The 21,439-nt window shown below is 49.1% G+C and overlaps 1 protein-coding gene across 2 annotated transcripts in view; it reads right to left on the bottom strand.

Moving 5' to 3' along the window:
- Nucleotides 1-9,091, bottom strand: part of CLUH (clustered mitochondria homolog) — a 102,887-nt gene extending 93,796 nt beyond the window's left edge. The window contains exon 1 of one of the 2 annotated variants that reach the window (XM_055001156.1): nucleotides 8,928-9,091. In XM_055001156.1, the coding sequence (XP_054857131.1) occupies nucleotides 8,928-9,006 (79 nt within the window). In that variant the 5' untranslated portion in view covers nucleotides 9,007-9,091. Of the gene's footprint in view, nucleotides 1-7,920; nucleotides 7,978-8,927 lie in introns of those variants that run through there. The other variant, XM_055001157.1, reaches the window with a different exon arrangement.
- Between the last annotated feature and the right edge of the window lie 12,348 nt (nucleotides 9,092-21,439).

Here is a 21,439-nt window from a genome sequence, read left to right on the forward strand (position 1 = left end):
TGTGACTCTGCAGAGCCACATAACGTCTCCCTAAAAAAGACAACAAAACCTTTCGATTCAAGTGAGTTGGCAGGGTAGGTGGGATACTGGAATAACCAGTGTGCAAAAGGGGATGGCAAGCAAAGGTGCTGATGGGACTAGAAGGGTTTTGAGAGAGTTCTGGCCACCTCCCCAGCGGGATACTCACTCCCTACACAGGCAAAAGGCCCCCAGGCAGTCGGGCCTTTGCTCTGAAACACCATTAAGCAGTATCCGGAACCTTCCTTTGCATAAGCTGCCACCACTTCTTGCTTCTCAGTGACTTCACCTGCTCCTGGTCGCTGCCGAGAGGTACAGCAACAGAGGGCTCTCAGTTTTATTACTACAGGACACAACTCTAGAGTAAATACATTTCCAGAACTTTAATGCAGACTGAGAAAAGAAAAAGGTGGCAAAGCCATTGGAGCCTTATACATCCTGAGCCTCTGCCCTCCCCTTCCAAATGGGTATTGCGGAGCGTGGATGCCGGCCCTTCTGCACTGCTCCACACATGCACACAGACAGAAAGGACAGCTCCTTTTCAGGTCTCTTCCCCACACGCGTAAAAAGTAAAAACCCAACCTGGGCCTTCAGGACTGGAGCCCAAAAGCCCACCAGCCCCAGCTTGCTCAGCACAGAAATGCCAACATAACAGAGGTGCCATGTGTTCCTTCCTGGCTGTAAAGTCAAAGCAGCCCTGACCTGAACAGGCCAGGCTGGCCCAATGCCAGATGCTAAGCAGGGTGGGCTCTGGTGAGAACTTGCATGGGAGACCACCCAGGAAGGTGAGAGGGTCGCTGCGCAAAGGCTGTCCATCACTTCTGTTCATCAACTGCCACGAAAACCCTTTGGGGTCGCCGTACGTCAGCTGCGACTTGGCAGCAAAAGGGGGGGGGGCTTCTTAAAGAAGCTGCACAGAAAGAAAAATAACAGACGACCACTATTGTCAGGAATCCACGTGTACATTATGCACTTATTCGCACAACCACTAGTGTTTGGACTGCAGAACTTCTATGAATTATTTATTTATTTTGTTCAGCGTATGCCCTGCCCTGCAAGTGGGCTCAGGGCGGCTTCCAACAAGATATACACTTTAAAAATACAATAAAAACATTACAACCACATTAGTCCAAATAATATGAAAAAGTCCAGGCGCCACCAAGCAAACCAGGCTACTGCAGAGTCACCATAAACCACACGGGCGCTGCCATGACGTCACTCCAGGGCAGCTGCAAAAGGAGGGCAGGGTGGTCAGAAGGGGGGACAAAGTGCTGGCCCTAGTCAAAGGCCCAGCGGAACATCTCCGTCTTGCAGGCACTGCGGAACTGCGGCACAAAAGGCCCCGGCCCTAGTCAAAACCAGCCGAATGTCCCTCGGGCTGGGGACCACCCGAAGCTGCTTATCCGCAGAACACAAGGCCCTGCGGGGGACATAATGGGAGAGGCGGTCCCGTAGGTATGCAGGTCCCAGTCCATGGAGGGCTTTAAATGCTAGAACCAGTACCTTGAGCTGGATCTGGAACTTGACTGGGAGCCAGTGCAGCTGGCATAACACAGGTCGGACGTGCGCCCTAAATGGCATCCACATAAGGATGCGTGCCGCTGCATTCTAGACCAGTTGTAACTTCCAGGTCAAGCCCACAGGCAGCCAAGTGTGGAGTGAGTTGCAGTAGTCCAATCTAGAGGTGATCGTTGCATGGATTACCGAAGCTGGGTCCTGGGACGAGAGACAGGGCGCCAATTGCCTGACCTGCCAAAGACGAAAGAATGCAGATCTGGCTATGGCTGCCACCTGGGCCTCCAGAGAAAGTGTGGCACCCGGGAGCTCACCCAGGCTCCTCACCGGTCGACGAAGGCTGTAGCTGCACTTCATCAAGGGTTGAGGTAACCTTGGCTGGCTCAAGGTCACCCAGGAAGCATCCATCCCGAAATGACAGCTCCAACTTGGGTCTTCTGGGTCCTAGTCGGCACTTTAACCATTACACCACCTTAGCTCTACAAAGTCACCTAAGATCTTCTAGGATTGCCAGGTCCAGGCTGTGAAATTACTGGAGATTTGTGGGGTGGTGCCTGGTGGGGTTTGGGGAGGGGAGAGACCTCAACAAGGTAGAATGTCATAGAGGACTCTAAGAGCCCACCCTCCAAAGCAGACATTTCTCCTCCTATGGCCTGGAGATCAACTGTAATTATGGGTTATCTCCAGCCATCACCTGGAGGCTGGCAACCCTCATTTCTACTGTTGCTGGAAGCTGAACCCAGGAGTCCTGGTACAAAACCTAACAAGCCCCCCTCCCTCATACGTGTAATTACTTCTATGGGTGAATCAATCTTGACTGCATGTGGTATGAAAGTTTTGCCACCAATACCCACAGGATTTTTCTAGATGGGTAGCCATATTAGTCTAACTGTAGCAGTAGAAAAGAGTGAGAGTCTAGCAGCATCAATAAGAATAACAAAATGTGTGGTAGTGTATGAGCTTTCAAGAGCCAAGCTCACTTCTTCAGATACAGCTAGAATGTGAGTCCATCTGTCCTTATATCTTGGAGAGTGGAGTGATTTCAATGGATGACAATAGCAGATAAATTACAAAAGCCAGAGAATGACAAAAGTAATGCCTACTTCTGTCATTCACTGGCTTTTGTAACTGGATAGAGCGGGGGCATGCAGAGGGGTGGTGGGTGTGGTTATGAGACTGGAAGCTTAGATCTTGATTCAATCCAGGTGGCAGCATTGTCAAGACTACTGTCATTTACCTGCGATTGTCATTTGGCAAAACAGCTGTACCTGAAGCGTTGAAGCTCATACACTACCCCAAATTTTGTCAGTCTTATAGGTGCTTGCAGGACTCCTGGTTTTCCTATACAGCCATAACTCAAAAGAACTGTCATGCTTCTGTTGCTTGGTCCCGACGCTTTAAGGCACGCGGCGCCCCCTGCGCCAGGCCAGGCCAGGCCGCCCCGCCCCCTTCCCACCCCAAGAGGCAAATTTCGAAACAGGAAGAGAAAAGCGCCCCCCCCACCGCGCCACCAGCCGGGCGGCACCACGTGGCCGGGGAGGGGCCTCGCCAAGCCCCGCCCCCGCGCCCCAGGAGCCGCTCGAGCGCCCCCCACCGCCGGGCGGCACCAGCGCGCCGCGGAGAGCGCAGGGGGCCGGGCCGGGCGCGGCGGAGGGCGCCCCGAAGGGCTTCCCGCGCCGAGGCGGAAGGAGGCCGCCCGCCCGCCCGGGCCCGCTGAAGGTCACCTTCAGGGAGGCGGCTGGAAAGACGCCCGCGGCGCGCCGCAGAGAAGCGCGCGGGCCTGGCGGCCAAGGCGGGCGCGGCGCCTCGGGGCTCCCCGCACAGCGCGCCCGAAGGGGACGCGCGACTCGGGCTGCGGCGCGGCGCCGGCCGGCGAGGGAGCGACGCCCCGGCAGCGGTGCTTTGGGAGTGAGCCCGGCCGGCTGCGGGGAGCGCCGCTCAAGGAGACGCGCTCGGGAAGCCGGGCCCGGGGGGGCATCGCTGCACACACACACCCCCAACACACCCGCCCAGTTGCCACCGTCGAGCCGGGCGGCCCGGCTCCGTTCTCGCCTGGGGCCCCTAAACAGACAGGCCTCGGTGCAGAGGAGCGATTTCAAACTCGTCTGTAGACAACATCTGCTTTTCACCCCCCCCCCCCCGCCCCCCATGACCACTTGGGAAATAATCCCAGCTGAAGTGAGTGTGTAAAGCCTGTGCTCGGAGGAGGCTGCCTGCTCCACCTCCACTCTTGCTTGCTTGGCTTAGGCACAGCCAGGTTTGCACCGATGTGCCCAAATCACATATGGGCCAAAGGAGGACAAAAGCCTTGGCCCAAGCCCTGCTAGCCAGAAGGCTAGGGGAGGATCTTTCCTAGCCCTCTTAGCAGGCGAAACTGGTTTGCCATCTCTCCCCACCCCCAGTCTCATGGACCTTTCTGAGTTGCCCTCTATATTTCAGAACAGACGTCTCTGGCTTGAGTCCTTCCACCCAACCCACCTTATATCCTTAATCTCACTGCCCGGCTTCTGGTGAGAGACTGGGCTAGATCCCCTCCACTTTATGACTCACATTTGGCAGTATGTTCAATGGTTAGACCACCCCACTCCCAACCCCTCTCTTAAATGCCCCCTTCAGCTGAGAATTCCTGGTACACAAAGCCAACACCAAGCTAGTAGTTACAGCCTCACACTAGGACCTGGTTTCAAATTCCCACTGGGCCAGGAAGCTCACTAACTAGCCTGGGGCAGATGCTCTTTTAGCCTGGCCTACCTCAAAATACTGTTACAAGAAAAGCAGATGCTGCCCCAACTTCCTGGGAGGAAAGGGTGATGTGTTGTGTACAGTCACAGTAAAGTGCTGTGTAAAGTAACAAGCTTGCCAATTAAAAAGCCATTTTTAGCTTAAAATTACAAAGGAACTTTACTGAACTAGAACTTGTCTAATAATCCATTTTCACTCAAATCATAGCCACATCATTAAATCAAAGTTGCAACAGGCATTTAAGAAAAAGCACATCTTTGACAGACAACAAACAGACAGGAACAGGTGCAGGAGAGAAACCCAGTAGGACCCCCATTCCCCACCTCTAATACAGGGAAGAGAGTGTCCAAAAAGGCACCAGGCTGTTGAAACCCAAGTCCCTTCAACTTCTGTCCAGAAACTTTCAGCTATTCTTCATACACCCAGCAAGGGCGGGGGAAGCACTCTGCATGTGCTCAGAGGCACCTCTTTCCCTAGCATACATATGCCAGAACGCTGCCTGTGGGTTTAAAGAAGTTTCTGGCACTGAGCCCTGGCACAGATTAAACACTGAGTTCAGCATAAGCCAGCCCTGAAAGTATGTGGATTGTTTTCTTCTTGGAGATAAACCCGTTAGGGAAGAAGGGTGAGAGACACTGACTGTCGTATCAAGAGTATTAAGTTTCTGGCGGCAGCAGAAGGCCAACGCCTACTTAGCACCCTCCCCAGGCTTCAAGCACTCTCAGGGATAATAAAGGAGTGAAGCATTGCCAACACCTCAAATCAGCCTGCTCTAAGGTAACACACACGGGCAGCATCAGCGAGTTTCCCCACTGCAAACAGGGTCACGTGCTTGGAGATCTCACCCTGCCATATTTATGAATAAAGGGGGATTCTAGTCTCTATGATCAAAGAGTCCTCTTATATTCAGTTCTAATCCATATGGTTACAGAACCTAGAAGGCAGTGAGGAGGTGAAAGCGTGATTCTGATTTAAACGCGTACAAGTTTCAATCTTGTATGCTAAACCAAACAGGAGCTTTATGGTACCTTAAAGACTACCCATTTTATTCCAACTTAAGGCAGCCACCCTTCTACAATCTTAAACTGTCACCAGTGAAATACAAGTCAAACTATTATGATACAGTCTTGTTTTCCAAAAGAGAAATGCTACCATCACAGAATTATATGTCACATCAGACCAAAACTCCCTACTTCAGAGAGCTTTTCTTTAAAAATGAGTCTTCCATCCCCCACAGTTAAGCAAGTCCCCACCTGCTATGCGCAACCAAAGCAGGGGCATCAACTCAGTTCAAGACACCACACCAAATAATGCGCCCCCCCCCATGTATAAATTTCTCAATGCAGAATGACAGGCACGCAAATCAGCACTGGCCTCTGCAATAGCCCATACAGCCATCTTTCTAAAACATTTAAATGCTGCAACCCTAACCCCCCTCCCTCACATTATCCAACACAAAGCTTTCAGTCAAGGTTCATATTTACATCTGGACTGTACCACAGCAAGTGAGAGCACTTGCGCAATCAAATCCACCCCCCCACCCCCCAAACAATGTTCCCACCTACAGAGAAAACTTGCATGCCAGGGAAATGATAAGCCTAGAATATTTCCCCACAACATGCTAGTTTTCTATATGCAGGGCTTTAAAAACATACAAGTGTCCTGACTCATCTGGATAGCCCAGGTGAGCCTGATCTTGTCAGATCTCAAAAGCTAAGCAGGGTCAGCCTTGGTTGGATGGGAGACCTGCAACAAAGACCAGGGCTGCAGAGGCAGGCAATGGCAACCCACCTCTGTTAGTCTCTGCCATGAAAACCCCACCAGGGGTCGCCATAAGTCAGCTATGACTTGAGGGCATTCTCCACTCAAAAACATACGGGTAGCATTCAGTGATGTGGGCAGCATAAAACAATACAGGCCCAACCATTCACTTCTCAGTGAGAACCAGGCCTAAGAAACTAGTAAAAGGTTTGTGTCTCTTTAGCATATGTTCCCCACCTCCCTTTACTTTTCCTACCCTTGGGCCAAAGGACAGGATACCCTCCCCTCCCCCATGCTGTGCAATTTCACCCATGGAATATGGGGGAGAGGAGAGGAAGAGAATCTGAACTTCTAGTCAGTACTTCTACTGTATTTGATAAAGAAGATAAGAAGGTCACTGGTGTACTAAAGGAAGTTAGAGGAATATGGGATGTTCTTCAGAGAGATTCAGGTTGTATCCCTTCCCCCACACCAGAAGGGAAGGAACAGGGCCAAGTGGTGCCCCACGGCTTACTAGTGACACCTCTCCTAAAATTATAAGAGACCCTGTTTGTAAATAATGAGAGAGTATCATTCCGAGAACAACTAATGTGTAGTGGCTACTGTCTAACCAGGGTCCTAGAGACCCAGCTCTGAATCTCCATACTGCCACGGAAGCAGCTGAGCACACACACACTCGGCCTACCACGCCTCACAGGTTGTAGTGAGAATAAAAATGGAGGAGGGAACACCACCACTGGGGAGAAAAACAAGTCATAAGTTTCTGAACAAATATGGAGGTTCTCCATGCAAGACAAAGGCCTATTTCAAATGTGGGCTGTTGTCTAGATGCTGCACCCCCTCCTCAAACAGTATAGCTGAGCCATGTGGAGGGAAGGCTGTCTTAGGACAGAGACCAAAGAAAGAGCAGAGAAGTCACGTTTAAAACAGAAGGCACCCCAGAAGGAAGAGGCCCGGCACTCTCGAGGGTGGGAGACCCAAGAGTTTCTAACCTCAAGAATGGAGAGGGTGTTTCCTCAAGCGGGACACCTGGCGAGGGTTATGTCTTGCAGAAGTTATGACACCAACAGCACCAAACAATTATTCAAGGGGTTAGTACTCCCGAAGGTTGCTTCCCCATAACCTGGGCAGCCTCCCCCATTTTAAAGAGGTTAAGGGATTCACATGTCTGGGTTGCAATTGCTCACATGCTTTTAATTCTCCATACAAAACAATAAAACCTGCATGTAGAAAAGTAGTATGTCAAGGAGAAAGCTATGCAAGAACAGTGACATGCCAAGATTTCTGGGTGTAAGGAATTGGCTCTGTACAAAGGAGCATTCAAACACACAAGCCAGCACCCCCTCCCCTACCAGCTGAGTTAACATGGTGCAATCCTGAAACTGGTCTGTCGCCTCTCTGAGAATGAGGCCGTGGCATGAAAAGAGCAGAAGGTTATTAAGGGGTCGCCACTTTGGAGCGTAGCACACTGCAGGAGACATGGTGAAGAGGACAGACTGGCCAAAGGTCACTCGAGCACTGAAGGATATCTCTGCCAATGTGGACGGAGGGTGTTCACAAAGGCAACCAAGCCAGTGGCAATTTTCTCTTCCAAACAGGGAGCCATTCAAAGGGAAGGAGAACTGCACTCTTTCTCCAAGAACTTGGGGGGGGGGGGCGCAAAGGCCCGCGATACAGACAATATGCAATCCTTCCCCTCAAGAAGGGGGTAGGATCAGCTAAGATAGGTACCCCCCACACACACACAAAAAGATTACCTTACCCCAAGGAGGCAAACATTAATGGACAGCCACCCTAAGGGTGACCTATTACTAGAAGTCTCTGCTTCCTGCAAGGAAGGATAATGGCTTCTCCTGCCAGGGATCTCATCCTCTCCCCCCCTACCTCTCCTGGAAGACTCCAGCAATGCTGACACACAATTAGAGTAGACGGGACACTGAATCCAGAGGTGGCCATTCCTGAACAAATATATCCCAACACAGCTCATTCGGGGCCAGCAGTCAGGAGGGCAGGAGAGGAGGGCTGTGCATGTTCATGTCACTGGGGGGGGGGGGGGGGCACGCCCAAGGAGAACCAGCCTGTCCTTGTAGAAAAGAGCAGCAGCACCTATAAGACTAACAAAATTGGTGGTGGGGTATGAGCTTTCCTGAGTCACAGCTCACTTCTTCAGAGCTCAAACCCTACCCCCAATTTTTTTAGTCTTGTAGGTGCTGCTGGACTCTCGCTCTTTTCTACTGCTACAGACAGATTAACTCGGCTGCCCATCTTGATCTATCAGCCTACCCTTCTCTGCCTCCCATGAGGCCTTTAATTAGTAATCCACTTCACACACACTGGCAGAAAAAGCACCTATTTACACACACTCTTCTCTCTGTCTGTCTGTCTGTCAAGCCTGCGGTAGGAGCCTACTGCGGGTCGCTCTCTCAAGAAGGGGCCCCAAACATCACCGTTGGCAGAAACAAGATACAGACACAGATCCAGACGAGTTGGCCGTGTTAGTCTGTAGTTGCAAAATAGTAAAGAGTCCAGTAGCGCCTCTGTAAGACTAACGAACTTAAATGTAGCATAGGCTTTCGAGAGCCACAGCTCTCTTCGTCAGATGCAGCATCAGATGAAGAGAGCTGTAGTTCTCGAAAGCTTATGCTACAATAAAATTTGTCAGCGCTAAAGGTGCTACCGGACTCTCTACAAAGACACAGGCAGAAACGTATCCAGAGGTCAGCCAGGAGACTGCCATTCCCAACGCGGGGAGGATGGAGGTGGAAGGGGGCTGGCGCCGGTGCCCAGAAGGGGAGGCAGCCGAGCCCCCGAAGGAACGGCCAGCAGCCGGGGCAGAGCCGAGCGCGGGCGGGGGCCGCCCCGGGGCTGTTCGGGGCAGGCGATCGCCTCACCTGCGCCGCGCTGGGGCTGCTCCTGGCCCCGCTCCGCCTGGCTCGCCGCCGCCGTCATCTCGTCCGCCTTGATGACCATGGCCGGCCTCCGCCCCTCCGTCCGCTCCGCGCCTTCCGCGCCGCCTCCGCCGCCGGCCTGGGTGCCCTGCGCCGCCGCGGGAAGGACAGACCGTCACGGCAGCCCCACGTGGTCCGCGCTCGCCTCCGCGCCCTCCGACCCCGACGCAGCCCCGCCCAGGACCAGGCCCCGCCCTCGGGCGCCGACGGCGTCGCGCTGGGGACACGCCGAGGAAGGCGCAACGCGGGACGGAGGGAGGGGCCGTCGGATCGAGAGGAGAGCGAAGCGCCGCGCGGGCTGCTGCAGACGCGCCCCGAGCCGGACGGCAGAAGCGAAACTCCTCCCATTGCTTCGTCTTCATCAGGCCCCAGCGACAAGCGGCCTTGTTTGTAGGCCACCGATCTTTAACTTTGCATGGGGTCATAGAGCCAGAGGAGTCAGCCGTGTTAGTCTGGAGTTGCAAAACAGTAAAGCGTCCAGTAGCCTCTTTAAGACTAACCAACTTTATTGCGGAATAAGCTTTCGAGAACCGCAGCTTTCTTCGTCAGATGCATCATGCATCTGACAAAGAGAGCTGTGGTTCTCGAAAGCTTATGCTACAATCCAGTTGGTTAGTCTTAAAGGGGCTACTGGACTCTTTACTGTTTTGCACTGTATGTGGCTTTGTACTTTTTCCTGGCATATTGAGAACTCTTGACTAGTTCTCTTCTGCTCATTGAACCTTGCAATGCTAGACATTGGTGCAAAATCAATGTTAAATCATGCCTTTAATATTCAAAGGGATCATCCAGCTCTTCAAAAAAAGCTTGTAAGTGAAATATAAATAAAATTAAATATAAGCCCAACTAGACTTTTGGGCTTGTGTTTCAGTTTATCCCAAAGAGGGCACTGAGAGGGCTTTTCTGCAAAATAGCATGATGTGGTAAGAAGGGCTAAACCCTTGTGTGTGGGGGGGGGGTCCCTTTTCTCTTTGATCTCTGGCCAACATATCAAGAGAGCCAGTTTGGTGTAGTGGTTAGGAGCGCGGGACTCTCATCTGGAGAGCCGGGTTTGATTCCCCAGTCCTCCACTTGAAGCCAAATGGGTGAGCTTGGGCTAGTCACAGCTCTCTCAGAGCTCTCTCAGCCCCACCCACCTCACAGGGTGTTTGTTGTGGGGGTAATAACAACATACTTTGTAAACTACTCTGAGTGGGCATGAAGTTGTCCTGAAGGGCAGTATATAAATTGAATGTTGTTATTATTATTCTCCTCCTCCTCCTCTTTGGATTTCAATCTGTATCTTTCAAGGCTGAGGGGGTGAGTGAGTAAAGATAGTTGCAAAGAGAAAAACACTTTTATCCTTATACTGACTTTCCAGTACAAATTGAAGGAAGGTAACAGCTTTGCTACCCAATCAAGAGTGGATTTCTGTGTTGTAATATGTTTCAAAAATATAAACACATAAATTATGCTATATCATAATCCATGTAAGAATGACTTCATTATGAAACAGAATTAATTATCATATGTAAAGAGTGGCTCTTGTGGAGCTGTGCACCTATCTGGAAACCCAAGTCCCTGTTCAAGCCCCAGGAAAAGTACCTCCATGGATCTTTTTTCAGCGCTTGCACATTGGATTCGCCCTTCAAAGCACTTTTCTGAAAGTTACATCAGCAAGAGGATGTCCCGGATAATCCAAATGTTCCCACGCTGCTATCCGGAAACTACCAATTTAATGTCAGATTTATTCAGCTCATTATAGGTCCAAATGCCTCAGCATGGCCCACCTTTTGTGAGCATTAATTGCTTCCCATGTTCTGTACTGCACCTTCCATGGTTAGGTTTGCGTTTATGTTAATCCTGCTCGGGCTGAAGGGACTGAAGTCTCTCTGATGGGTAATTGCTTCTAAAGCTACTGCTCTCTCAGTCACTTTGCCCAGAAAGGGCAAATTAGCAACTGTGTGATAATTGGCCACATCATTTTTGTCTAGGGATGTTTTTTTAAAAAACATTTTTAAGGTGGATAACCACCTGTTTGAGCGGTGGAAGGGGGGAGGTCCCAGAGTTAGCGACTGATTTACAATAGACCTCCGTGGTTTGTTTATGTAGTTCTTCCTTGATTTTAACAGCCAAAATGGGCAAAGATCTAGTGCACAAGTAGTGGCTTTCATAGATGTCAGGATCCTGTTAAGATCTGTCATTGTAACTGGTTCAAGGTAGTCCATATGTGAGCCAGATGGTGTATTAAGCATTTCTCCCATCTCATCTGCATTTCAGCCAGCATACAGATCAGAGCATATTTGTGTTATCAGTGAAAAACATAGCAAAAGCCTCGCAGCTAATTGTCTGTACTTGAATCTGTTAAAGGTTCAGATTTAGGGGTTAGGAGGTGTTGGGGATACCTTAAACCATTGGGATGGTCATGAACTAGCCAATGCAGTGGTTACTTTACCGCTTTCATTTCTGCTTCATAGGTCCTCCAATGGGTGCTGCAGAAAACTCTTATCAGCTTTCACTAGGATCCTTTTCAGGAACTTCTAACCGTCTTTAGATCAGCCAGCAATGTGGTAAACCATGAGGTTGGCTTTCGTCCCGCACAGTAGACCATGCCATCCAGTTGAGATGTTTAGAGGCAGAAGTGAGCATCAAAAGATATGCCCTGGACTGGTTTAGATTGCTTCTCATGGAATGGACTCAAAAGGGTTGCCGTTGGAGACCAGCTATCTCCAGAATGGGAACTATCTTACGGGGTTCTCCAGGGCACAATCTTATCTCCCATGTTATTCAGTTTCTTCATAAAGCCTTTAGGAGAACTCATTAGCAGCTATGGAGTGGGATGTCATCAATATGCAGATGGCACCCAACTCTCTTATCTCACTATCCAGGTCACCACAGGATGCAGTGGAAATCTTGGATTGTTACCTGACAGCTGTGGTAAAATGGCTGAAAACAAACAAATTGAAATTGAACCTGGGCAAGATTAAAGTGATGCTTGTTGGGAAGGCAGATATCTTGAAGGACATTGCATTCCCCACTTTCAATGGAGTTCATCTGACCCTTGCAGACTTAGTTAAGAGCTTAGGGGTTACTGGATCCAGCACTACTACTGGAAGAGCAAGGTAAGGCAGCTGAAAAAAATTCTTTCTAAATCTTACTCTAGCCTGGAAGATGGCTTCCTACTTCAACACGGCCAACCTGGCCACCTGGATCCATGCTATGGTAATATCAAGACTTGACTACTGTAATGCACTATACGTTGGCCTCCCATCTAGCCTAACTAGGAGGCTCCAATTGGTGCAAAATGCTGCGGCTCAACTGTTATCAGAAGCAAGCAGGAGCATGAACATCACTCCCATCCTGCAGTCACTCCATATCAGTTACCGTGCTCAGTTCAAGGTATTGGTTATCACATACAAAGCTCTTCACGGCCTTATGGGACCACTTCCCTCTCTCTGTTCCCCCACAGCGGCTTTGCACATCTGAACAGGGTCTCTTGCAGGTGCCACCCTGCACAAGAGTGAAAACAACAGTACATGTGCATACCCTGTGGGATGGCCTGCCTGAGGAGGTCAGGAGGAGAGCCCCCACCCTCCTGGTTTTCTGCAAATGATGCAAGACTGAATCATTCAAAAGGTCTTTTTACTCTGATAGGAGGGCTGTATTGTAGGGGGCGGGGTCTCAGATGCTTCACTAATAGGGACTGTGGACTTCACCACTATGTTGCCTTACACCCTATCTGTTGTTTTAAGTATGTGCTCCTATGTGCTACCTGAGCTTCAAGTATGATCCTACTGGGTAGTTATATTGTCTAATGTCAGTCCTAGAATTTCTTATGCTCTGTTTCAACATTTCTTCACCTCTGTATTGGATTGTTGCTAAACTTGGTAAATCTGTGTTTATTTACCTTATGGCATTATCTATGGAAATGTCCTTGATACTGACTGTACTAATCTCACATTGGGTAATCCGCCTTGAGTCTCAGTGAGAAAACGGACTATAGACAGACAAACAAACAAACTGATACTGTAAACTGATTGTGTCTTGAGCAAACCCACTTTGCCTTCTTTTCACCTTCAGTATTCCATGCCTCCGAGAGCATGTTCAGTTCCTATCTGGCCATTTAGGGGAGGGTTCTTGTAATGACAGAATTGACAATTTAAAGGCCTCCCCTTCCCTTCTGGTAATTTGTGGACTTCCCTTAAACCACATAATTTTGGCATGTTCTGGAACAAAGCAGAGGCACAGTTACCAACAACCTGGAGAAAAAATGTCCCATCGCTTTTACAGAGGTTTAATAACATGCTATTTACCGGGTAATGCTACTTACTTCTGCGGCACCAAAAACTTAAACTGCCCACTTTCACACATTAAACCACTGTTAAATGGGCAAGGCATTTTTTCCTCCAGGTTGTTCTCTGATGGAGGACAGAGAAAAAGCAGACAGGCTTAATGACTTTTTCCCCTCTGTTTTCTCCCTGAAGAACTCAAGCCCATCTAGAGATGGTAGTAGACAGGACACAACACCTGGGGGGCTAGTTGACATTGACAGAGAGGTAGTGGAGAGGCACCTGGATGCACTGGCCAAATAGAAATCCCCTGAGCTGGATGGTGTGCACCCAAGAGTGCTTGAAGAACTTTCTAGAGAACTTGCAGAGCCTTTGTCTATCATCTTCAAGGCCTCCTGGAGGACTGGGGATGTGCCACGAGATTGGAGAAGAGCAAATGTTATCCCAGTCTTTAAGAAAAGGAAGAAGGATGACCCGGGAACCTACAGGCCGGTCAGTCTGACTTCTGTTGCTGGGAAGATATTAGAGCAGATTTTAAAGGGATTGATCTGTAAGCATCTGAAGGACTGCTTAGTGATCCGGGGAAGTCAACATGGTTTTATCCCCAACAGATCTTGTCAGACCAACCTGGTTTCCTTCTTTGATCGAATGACGAGTTTACTGGATCGTGGGAACTCTGTCAATGTGATTTACCTGAATTTCAGCAAAGCTTTTTATAAGATTCCCCATGACATTCTAATGGGTAAACTGGAAGCCTGTGGACTGGGGTATAGGACAGTTCGGTGGATAGGGAACTGGTTAGAGGACCGCACCCAAAGAGTGGTGGTCAATGGTGTTTCATCAGATTGGAGGGAGGTGTCCAGTGGGGTGCCACAGGGCTCGGTTTTGGTCCCGGTACTTTTCAATAATTTTATCAATGATCTGGATGAAAAAGTAAAGGGGCTACTCATTAAATTTGCTGATGATACCAAACTGGGAGGAGTGGTAAACACCCAAGAAATAGAGTTAAAATTCAACAAGACCTGAATACTCTGGAGAAGTGGGCGGTTGTGAACAGGATGCAATTCAACATAGATAAGTGCACAGTATTACCTCTGGGCCGCAAAAATGTGAAGCAGAAATACAGGATGGGGGATACACTTCTGGGTAGTAGTGTATGCGAAAGAGATCTTGGGGTGAGAGTGGACTGTAAACTAAATATGAGCAATCACTGTGATGCGGTGGCAAAAAAGGCAAACTCAGTCTTGGGTTGTATCAAAAAGGCCATTGCATCAAAATCGCAGGAGATCATAATTTCTCTCTCTACTGCCCTGGTCAGGCCAAACCTGGAGTACTGTGTGCAGTTCTGGAGGCCACACTACAAAAAGGATGTGGACAAAATTGAGAGGGTGCAGAAGAGAGCGACAAGAATGATCAGGGGTCTGGAGACTGAGCCCTACGAGGAAAGGCTGAGGGCCTTGGAAATGTTTAGTTTGGAGAAGAGGAGATTGAGGGGGGACATGATTGCTCTCTCTAAATGTTTGAAAGGCTGTCATTTGGAGGAGGGCAAGGAGCTGTTCCAGTTGGCAGCAGAGGGTAGGACGCAAAGCAATGGGCTAAAACTACATGCACAAAGGTACCGGCTGGATATTAGGAAGAACGTTTTCACGGTCAGAGTAGTTCAAAGGTGGAATCAGTTGCCTAGGGAGGTGGTGAGCTCCCCTTCACTGGTAGTTTTCAAGAAGAGGCTGGATGAATATTTGTCAGGGATGCTTTAGGCTGCATTGGGCAGGATGTTGGACTAGAAGGTCTGTATGGCCCCTTCCAACTCTGTGATTTTGTGATTTGTTTGTGAGATAAGTTGTAATTCCAAGAGATCTCCAGCCACCACCTGGAGGCTGGCAACCTGAACATCTGTCCTTGAATAATATCACCAGCTTCTATGAAGTTAGACATTCCTGCCATTCTCAGACACTCTCTGCACCTAGGCCTTAATACATTATATATAGTGATACAAGTTAGGTGGCTCTTCTAGTTTACATGAGGCCATGCAACTGTGCTACTCCGTTGTAGGGTTGCCATTCCCCAGGTGGTGGCAGGAGATCTCTCACAACTACAACTGATCTGCAGACGACAGAGATCAGTTCCCCTGGAGATAATGGCTCCTTTGGAGGATCAACCCTGTGGTGTTATGCCCTGTTGAGGACACGCTCCTCCTCAAATCCCCCTTTCTCCGTGGTCCTCCTCCCAAATCTCCAGGCATTTCCTCATCTAGAGCAAGCAACCCTACTCCATTGTTTGATGCACCTCTCCAAGGATGTTCCATTCTAGGCCTCTAGGCTCAATAGGTGGCCAGGCTAGCCACGTTGCTACGTGCAAAGGAATCCTCTATGACTTTCTTGGTCATCTCCAGCAACTGTTCTCCAATAGATTTAGCTCTATACCCACGACCCTCCTGTTTGCCAATTCCTTGAGGGGGGTGGTCAGGGTCAAGGGCAGTGGTTTATCTGACTGAGATCCTCTTGCTCACAAAACTGTCCCTCCCAATCCTCTGCAACTTTGTTCAGAAGTGAATCCAACTGCATTCAATGAGGTTTATGCCTACGTTAAGTGTGAACACTGGAATACAGCCTGAATCAACAAACGAAGCCGAGGTCCTTTTCCCTTTCTCTTGGGAGTTAGCTCAACTGAGAACAGCAGGACTTACATTTGAGTAAATGAGTATAAGATTGGCATTAAGTCTGTAACCCAGTTGACATTACATGTATTGTTGACTTTGCTTTTCAGAGCAAAAGTAACAAGGAAAGTTGTGGGCCCCTTAAAAAGATTTCATGTCCTGAAAGCTTTTGCCACAGTTAAAAGTGCCCTTTTGGATCTGCCCAGGGGTTCATCTAGTCCAGCATCCTGTTTCACACAGTGGCCAAGGCCTTTCCCCGATGCTGCTGCCTAGTGCTGGGATTCAGAGGTTGACTGCCACTGGATGTGGAGGTTTAGTCACCATGGCTGGTTAACATAGATGGGCCTCTTCTCCATGGATTTGTCTAATCTTCTTTTAACACCATCCTTGTTCCTGGCCATCACTATGTCCACTGGCAGTAAATTTCATTATTTAATTAATCAATGAGCAATAAAATCACTCAAGAAGTGCTTCCTTTTGTCCAGCTAAATCTCTTGTCCATCAGCTGCATTTGGCGACCCCCCCCCAAGTTCCACTAGCATTACTTGCACCATGTTAATTTTGCTGCATGTAGGAAAATAATCCAATGGATTGTGTACTTTAGGAGGAGGGCAGGTACCAGTGTGATTTGACACCAAAACAGTGAAATGCGTCCTACTGACCACCTCCCCCAGGCTGAAAATCACAGGCTAATGCAATTTATGCTAATCTAGTGCATGCACCAATTTTCTGCCACTGGGGAGAATCAAAGAGGTGGTCTTGTGAAGGCTGGCCAACAAAATTCTGCACAGATCAACAGTTTGCTTGCCTCTGCATCGGGTAAGAATTGTATACCCTAGGAAGATTTGGCATGAGTGCAGCTCACAGAAGTGGAAGAAGAGGAATCCCTCTTCCAACCACCACCTCTCGGTCTGTGGCAAATATGGGCTTAATCACATGAACACAAGGAAGGAGACTTCAATGAATGAACAATTTGGCTGGGGAGTGGACTGGGCAAAAAGTTTCCCATTTTGGAACTAGGAAGGGAACCTCTAAAATATCCTTTTGGTTTCAGAAGATGTGAGCCTGGTCGGAGGGGGTCTTTGGGCCATCGGCCATCAGAAGATCCCCTGCACCTGGAATGAGTGAGCTCAAGAAGTGGAGAGGAGGTGCTTTTCCGTTATTATTCAAATATAGATATGCAGCTTTCCCTAACAGTCATAGTGGCTCACTCACCGAGAGGCCGCACCCTCCCTGTACGCCCAAACTGCCGTCCTCTTTGAGAATCATCTGTGAATTCAAGACTGTGGCCTAGTTCTCATGAAAGTGGTCAACATGTGACTGGTAATGCTTAGAGTTACCAACCTCCAGGTAAGACCTGGAGACCTAGAATTACAACTGATCTCTAGTCCAGACTAAAAAGATGAGTTTCCCTGGAGAAAATGGCTGCTTTGGAGAGATGCATTATACCCTGCTGAGATGCCTCCCTCCCCTCCCCTCCCCAACCCCAGATCTCCAGGAATTTCCCAAACTGTAGCTGGCAACCCTATGCCACTTCAGTGGGGCTTGCATGCACTAAGGTTTTTCTGTACTAGGGATACCAGTATCCTGTTTTGTTGGCACTAGCTGGAGGAAATAGGTTGGGGGAAAGACTGCACACTGGCACAAATGTTAAAACCATAGAGTTTCTGCAAAATGCTAAATTTTGCCCCCCAAAATGCCACTATTAACTCTATGGTCTTTGTCATAGAGTAAAATAGGATAATTCCTAGCATGTCACTATATGGAGGCCCTTTTTTTCCCTCCTGCTCCTCAATTCTTTGGAGGCAGGAAACTGGGGCTGGTGGCTGGTAATTTCCCACCTTAGGTGAATAAATGTGAGAACAGGCTGAGAAAGAATCTTTGCCTTTGGGATCCCATGATAGTTCTCACATATTAATGGGGCCTGAGAGGAATGGTGAAGCACCCACATATGCTCAGAGGGCATGTTGAAAGACCAAGCCTTCAGAGAGAGTGGTGCTGTTTTTGACCTTCCTAGGTGAACCTCCACATCCAGGGGCAGTCAGCTCTGAATGTCAGTGCTAGGAGCTGCAGCAAAGGAAGAAGTTGGAGTTTATGCCTATTTGTTGGCCCTCCAAGACAGCTGCTTGGCCACTGTGTGAAACAGACCACTCCTCTGATGCAGCAGGGCTCCTCTGATGTTCTTATGTGTCCATATGAAATTAGAAGGGTCCTAATGTCATCTAGGTGCACCTCTTACTGTTTAGGCTGCAGTCCTAAGAATGCTATTTGTGAAAAAAATAGCTTAGGATGGATCCCTTATGACCTTAAAGAAATGCCCCTTTGCCAAACTCTTACCAGCCTTATCAGAAGAAGCTCTCTGTGCAGCGATGTTTTGTGTCTTCTTAGAATCATAGAATCATAGAATCATAGAGTTGGAAGGGGCCATACAAACCATCTAGTCCAACCCCCTGCCCAGTGCAGGATCAGCCTAAAGCATCTCTGACAAGTATTCATCCAGCCTCTTCTTGAAAACTGCCAGTGAAGGGGAGCTCACCACCTCCCTAGGCAGCTGATTCCACTTTTGAACTACTCTGACCGTGAAAAAGTTTTTCCTAATATCCAGCCGGTACCTTTGTGCATGTAGTTTTAGCCCATTGCTTTGCGTCCTACCCTCTGCTGCCAACTGGAACAGCTCTTTGCCCTCCTCCAAATGACAGCCTTTCAAATATTTAAAGAGAGCAATCATGTCCCCCCTCAACCTCCTCTTCTCCAAACTAAACATTCCCAAGGCCCTCAGCCTTTCCTCGTAGGGCTCAGTCTCCAGACCCCTGATCATTCTTGTCGCTCTCCTCTGCACCCTCTCGATTTTGTACACATCCTTTTTGAAGTGAGGCTTCCAGAACTGCACACAATACTCCAGGTGTGGCCTGACCAAGGCAGTATAGAGAGGGGCTATGACCTCCTGCGATTTCGACGCTATGGCCCCTTTGATACAACCCAAGATTGAATTAGCCTTTTTTGCCACTGCATCACAGTGACTGCTCATATTCAGTTTACAGTCCGCTCTTACCCCAAGATCCCTTTCACATATACTATTGCCCAGAAGTGTATCCCCCATCCAGTATTTGTGCTTCTCATTTTTGTGGCCCAGAGGTAATACTGTGCAGTTGTCTTTGTTGAATTGCATCCTATTCACAGCTGCCCACTTCTCCAGAGTATTCAGGTCTTGTTGAATTTTAATTCTATCTTCTTGGGTGTTTGCTACTCCTGCCAATTTGGTATCATCAGCAAATTTAATGAGCAGCCCTTCCACTCCTTCATCCAGATCATTGATAAAATTATTGAAAAGTACCGGGCCCAAAACCGAGCCCTGCGGCACCCCACTGGACACCTCCCTCCAATCTGATGAAACGCTGTTGACCACCACTCTTTGAGTGCGGTCCTCCAACCAGGTCCCTATCCACCGAACTGTCCTATAGTCTATTCCACAGTCTTCCAGTTTGCCCATCAGAATGTCATGGGGGACTTTATCAAAAGCTTTACTGAAATCCAGATAAATCACGTCAACAGAGTTCCCCCGATCCAGTAAGCTGGTCACTCGATCAAAGAAGGAAACCAGGTTGGTCTGGCAAGATCTGTTAGGAACAAAACCATGCTGACTTCCCCGGATCACTGAGTGGTCCTTCAGATGCTTACAGATTGATCCCTTTAAAATCTGTTCTAATATCTTCCCAGCAACAGAAGTCAGACTGACCGGCCTGTAGTTTCCCGGGTCATCCTTCCTCCCTTTCTTAAAGATTGGGATAACATTCGCTCTTCTCCAATCTTGTGGCACATCCCCAGTCCTCCAGGAGGCCTTGAAGACGATGGACAGGGGTTCTGCAAGTCCTCTGGAAAGTTCTTTGAGCACTCTTGGGTGCACCCCATCCGGCCCAGGGGATTTGTATTCATCCAGTGCAGCCAGATGCCTCTCCTCTACCTCTCTGTCAATGTCAATTAGCCACTCAGGTGTCCTGCCACATTTTCTACTATCTCTAGATGTGCCTGAGTTCTTCAGGGAGAAAACAGAGGCAAAAAAGTCATTAAGCCTGCCTGCTTTTTCTCTGTCCTGCATCAGAGTTTCTCCATCTACTCCCAACAGCGGTCCAATTGCCTCTTTTACCTTGCGTTTGCTTCTCACATATCTGTAGAAGTTTTTCTTATTGTAGCGAGCCCTCCTGGCCAGGCCCAGCTCGTACTGAGCTTTGGCCTCTCTGATGGCTGATCTGCAGTACCTAGTAACCCTCATATACTCCTCTTTAGAGGTCTGTCCTTCTCTCCATTTCCTGAACATTTCCTTTTTCTCCCTTAGCTTATTCTGGAGCTCTCTGTGCATCTTTTATCACCCTTCCTTTCTTCCATCACGAAACTTGAGGAAATGTGCAGGGAATGTGTGCATAGTGGTTCCAAAGAGGTCTCCCATCAGGATCATACCTGGACCAATGTTGCTGAATCACATACCTTCTCAGGGGTCATTTCATAGAAAAAGAGCTGGAGGAACTCATTAGCATAACTCATTAGCACAAATCATTAGCATATGCCACGTTCCTTGAGAGCACTGGAAATGTGTCATTAGCATAACTGATTTGCATATGCCACACCCCCTGACATCACCTATCCTGGCTGTTTTGGACCTAATCCTGGCCATTCAGGACCAAAATTGGGCCCAAAATGGCAAAAAGGGGCTGAAAATGGCCAAAAAGGGCCCCAAAATGGTCAGCATCAGGCCGCTGCTTAACAGGAGAGTGATCCACCACCCATCAAGAGGCCCGATCCGGGCCATTTCGGCCCCAATCCAAGATGAAATGGGCCCAAAATGGCCAAGAGTCAGGTGGGCGGGGCCACCTGACATGTGACTTCTTTGGAGAACTGCCGGAACTCGAAATGTGCCCTGTACCTTCTAAACGTACCTTGGGACTATGTCACTTGTGTGCAGGACTGGCACTAAGTTTTTTGATGCTCTAGGTGAACCATGACTTTGGCATCCCCTTGTGACCCAAGTGCTGCCATCATGGTTTGCACTAAGCTCCTGTGACCTGGTCACCCCCACCCTCCACCACAAGGAAGGCAAGGCTGGGCAGGTAATGTGCCACCCTCACCAATAGTCAAGTGGCATGAAGCTGACAGTTGCTTGATCCTTCCTTCCTTCCCCCCACCCACCCACCAGCGGGAGTCCTCTCGCCAGAAGCAGGCAACGGCTTCCTCCATCTCCCTTCAATTGCCTGGCCGTAATCCTGCGGTGCACCTGAGGGGTGGCACTGGAGCCATTTGCTGCAGACAATCTGGACCCAGCCAGGACCTGCCCCGAGCCTCTTCTGGTGCCCCCTGACCTGACACCATCAGCAATTTCTTAGGTCCACCTAATACCTGGGCTGGTTCTGAGTTCCGTACAGAGCGGCGTTGCAGTCAAAGTGCTGGACTAAGATTTGGGAGGTACGGGTTCAACTCTTTAATTGGCCCCATGGAAACTCGTTCGGTGATTCTGAGCCAGTAACTCTCATCAGTTTAAT

Source organism: Eublepharis macularius, chromosome 17 (assembly GCF_028583425.1).
Source record: "Eublepharis macularius isolate TG4126 chromosome 17, MPM_Emac_v1.0, whole genome shotgun sequence".
NCBI lineage: Eukaryota > Metazoa > Chordata > Lepidosauria > Squamata > Eublepharidae > Eublepharis > Eublepharis macularius.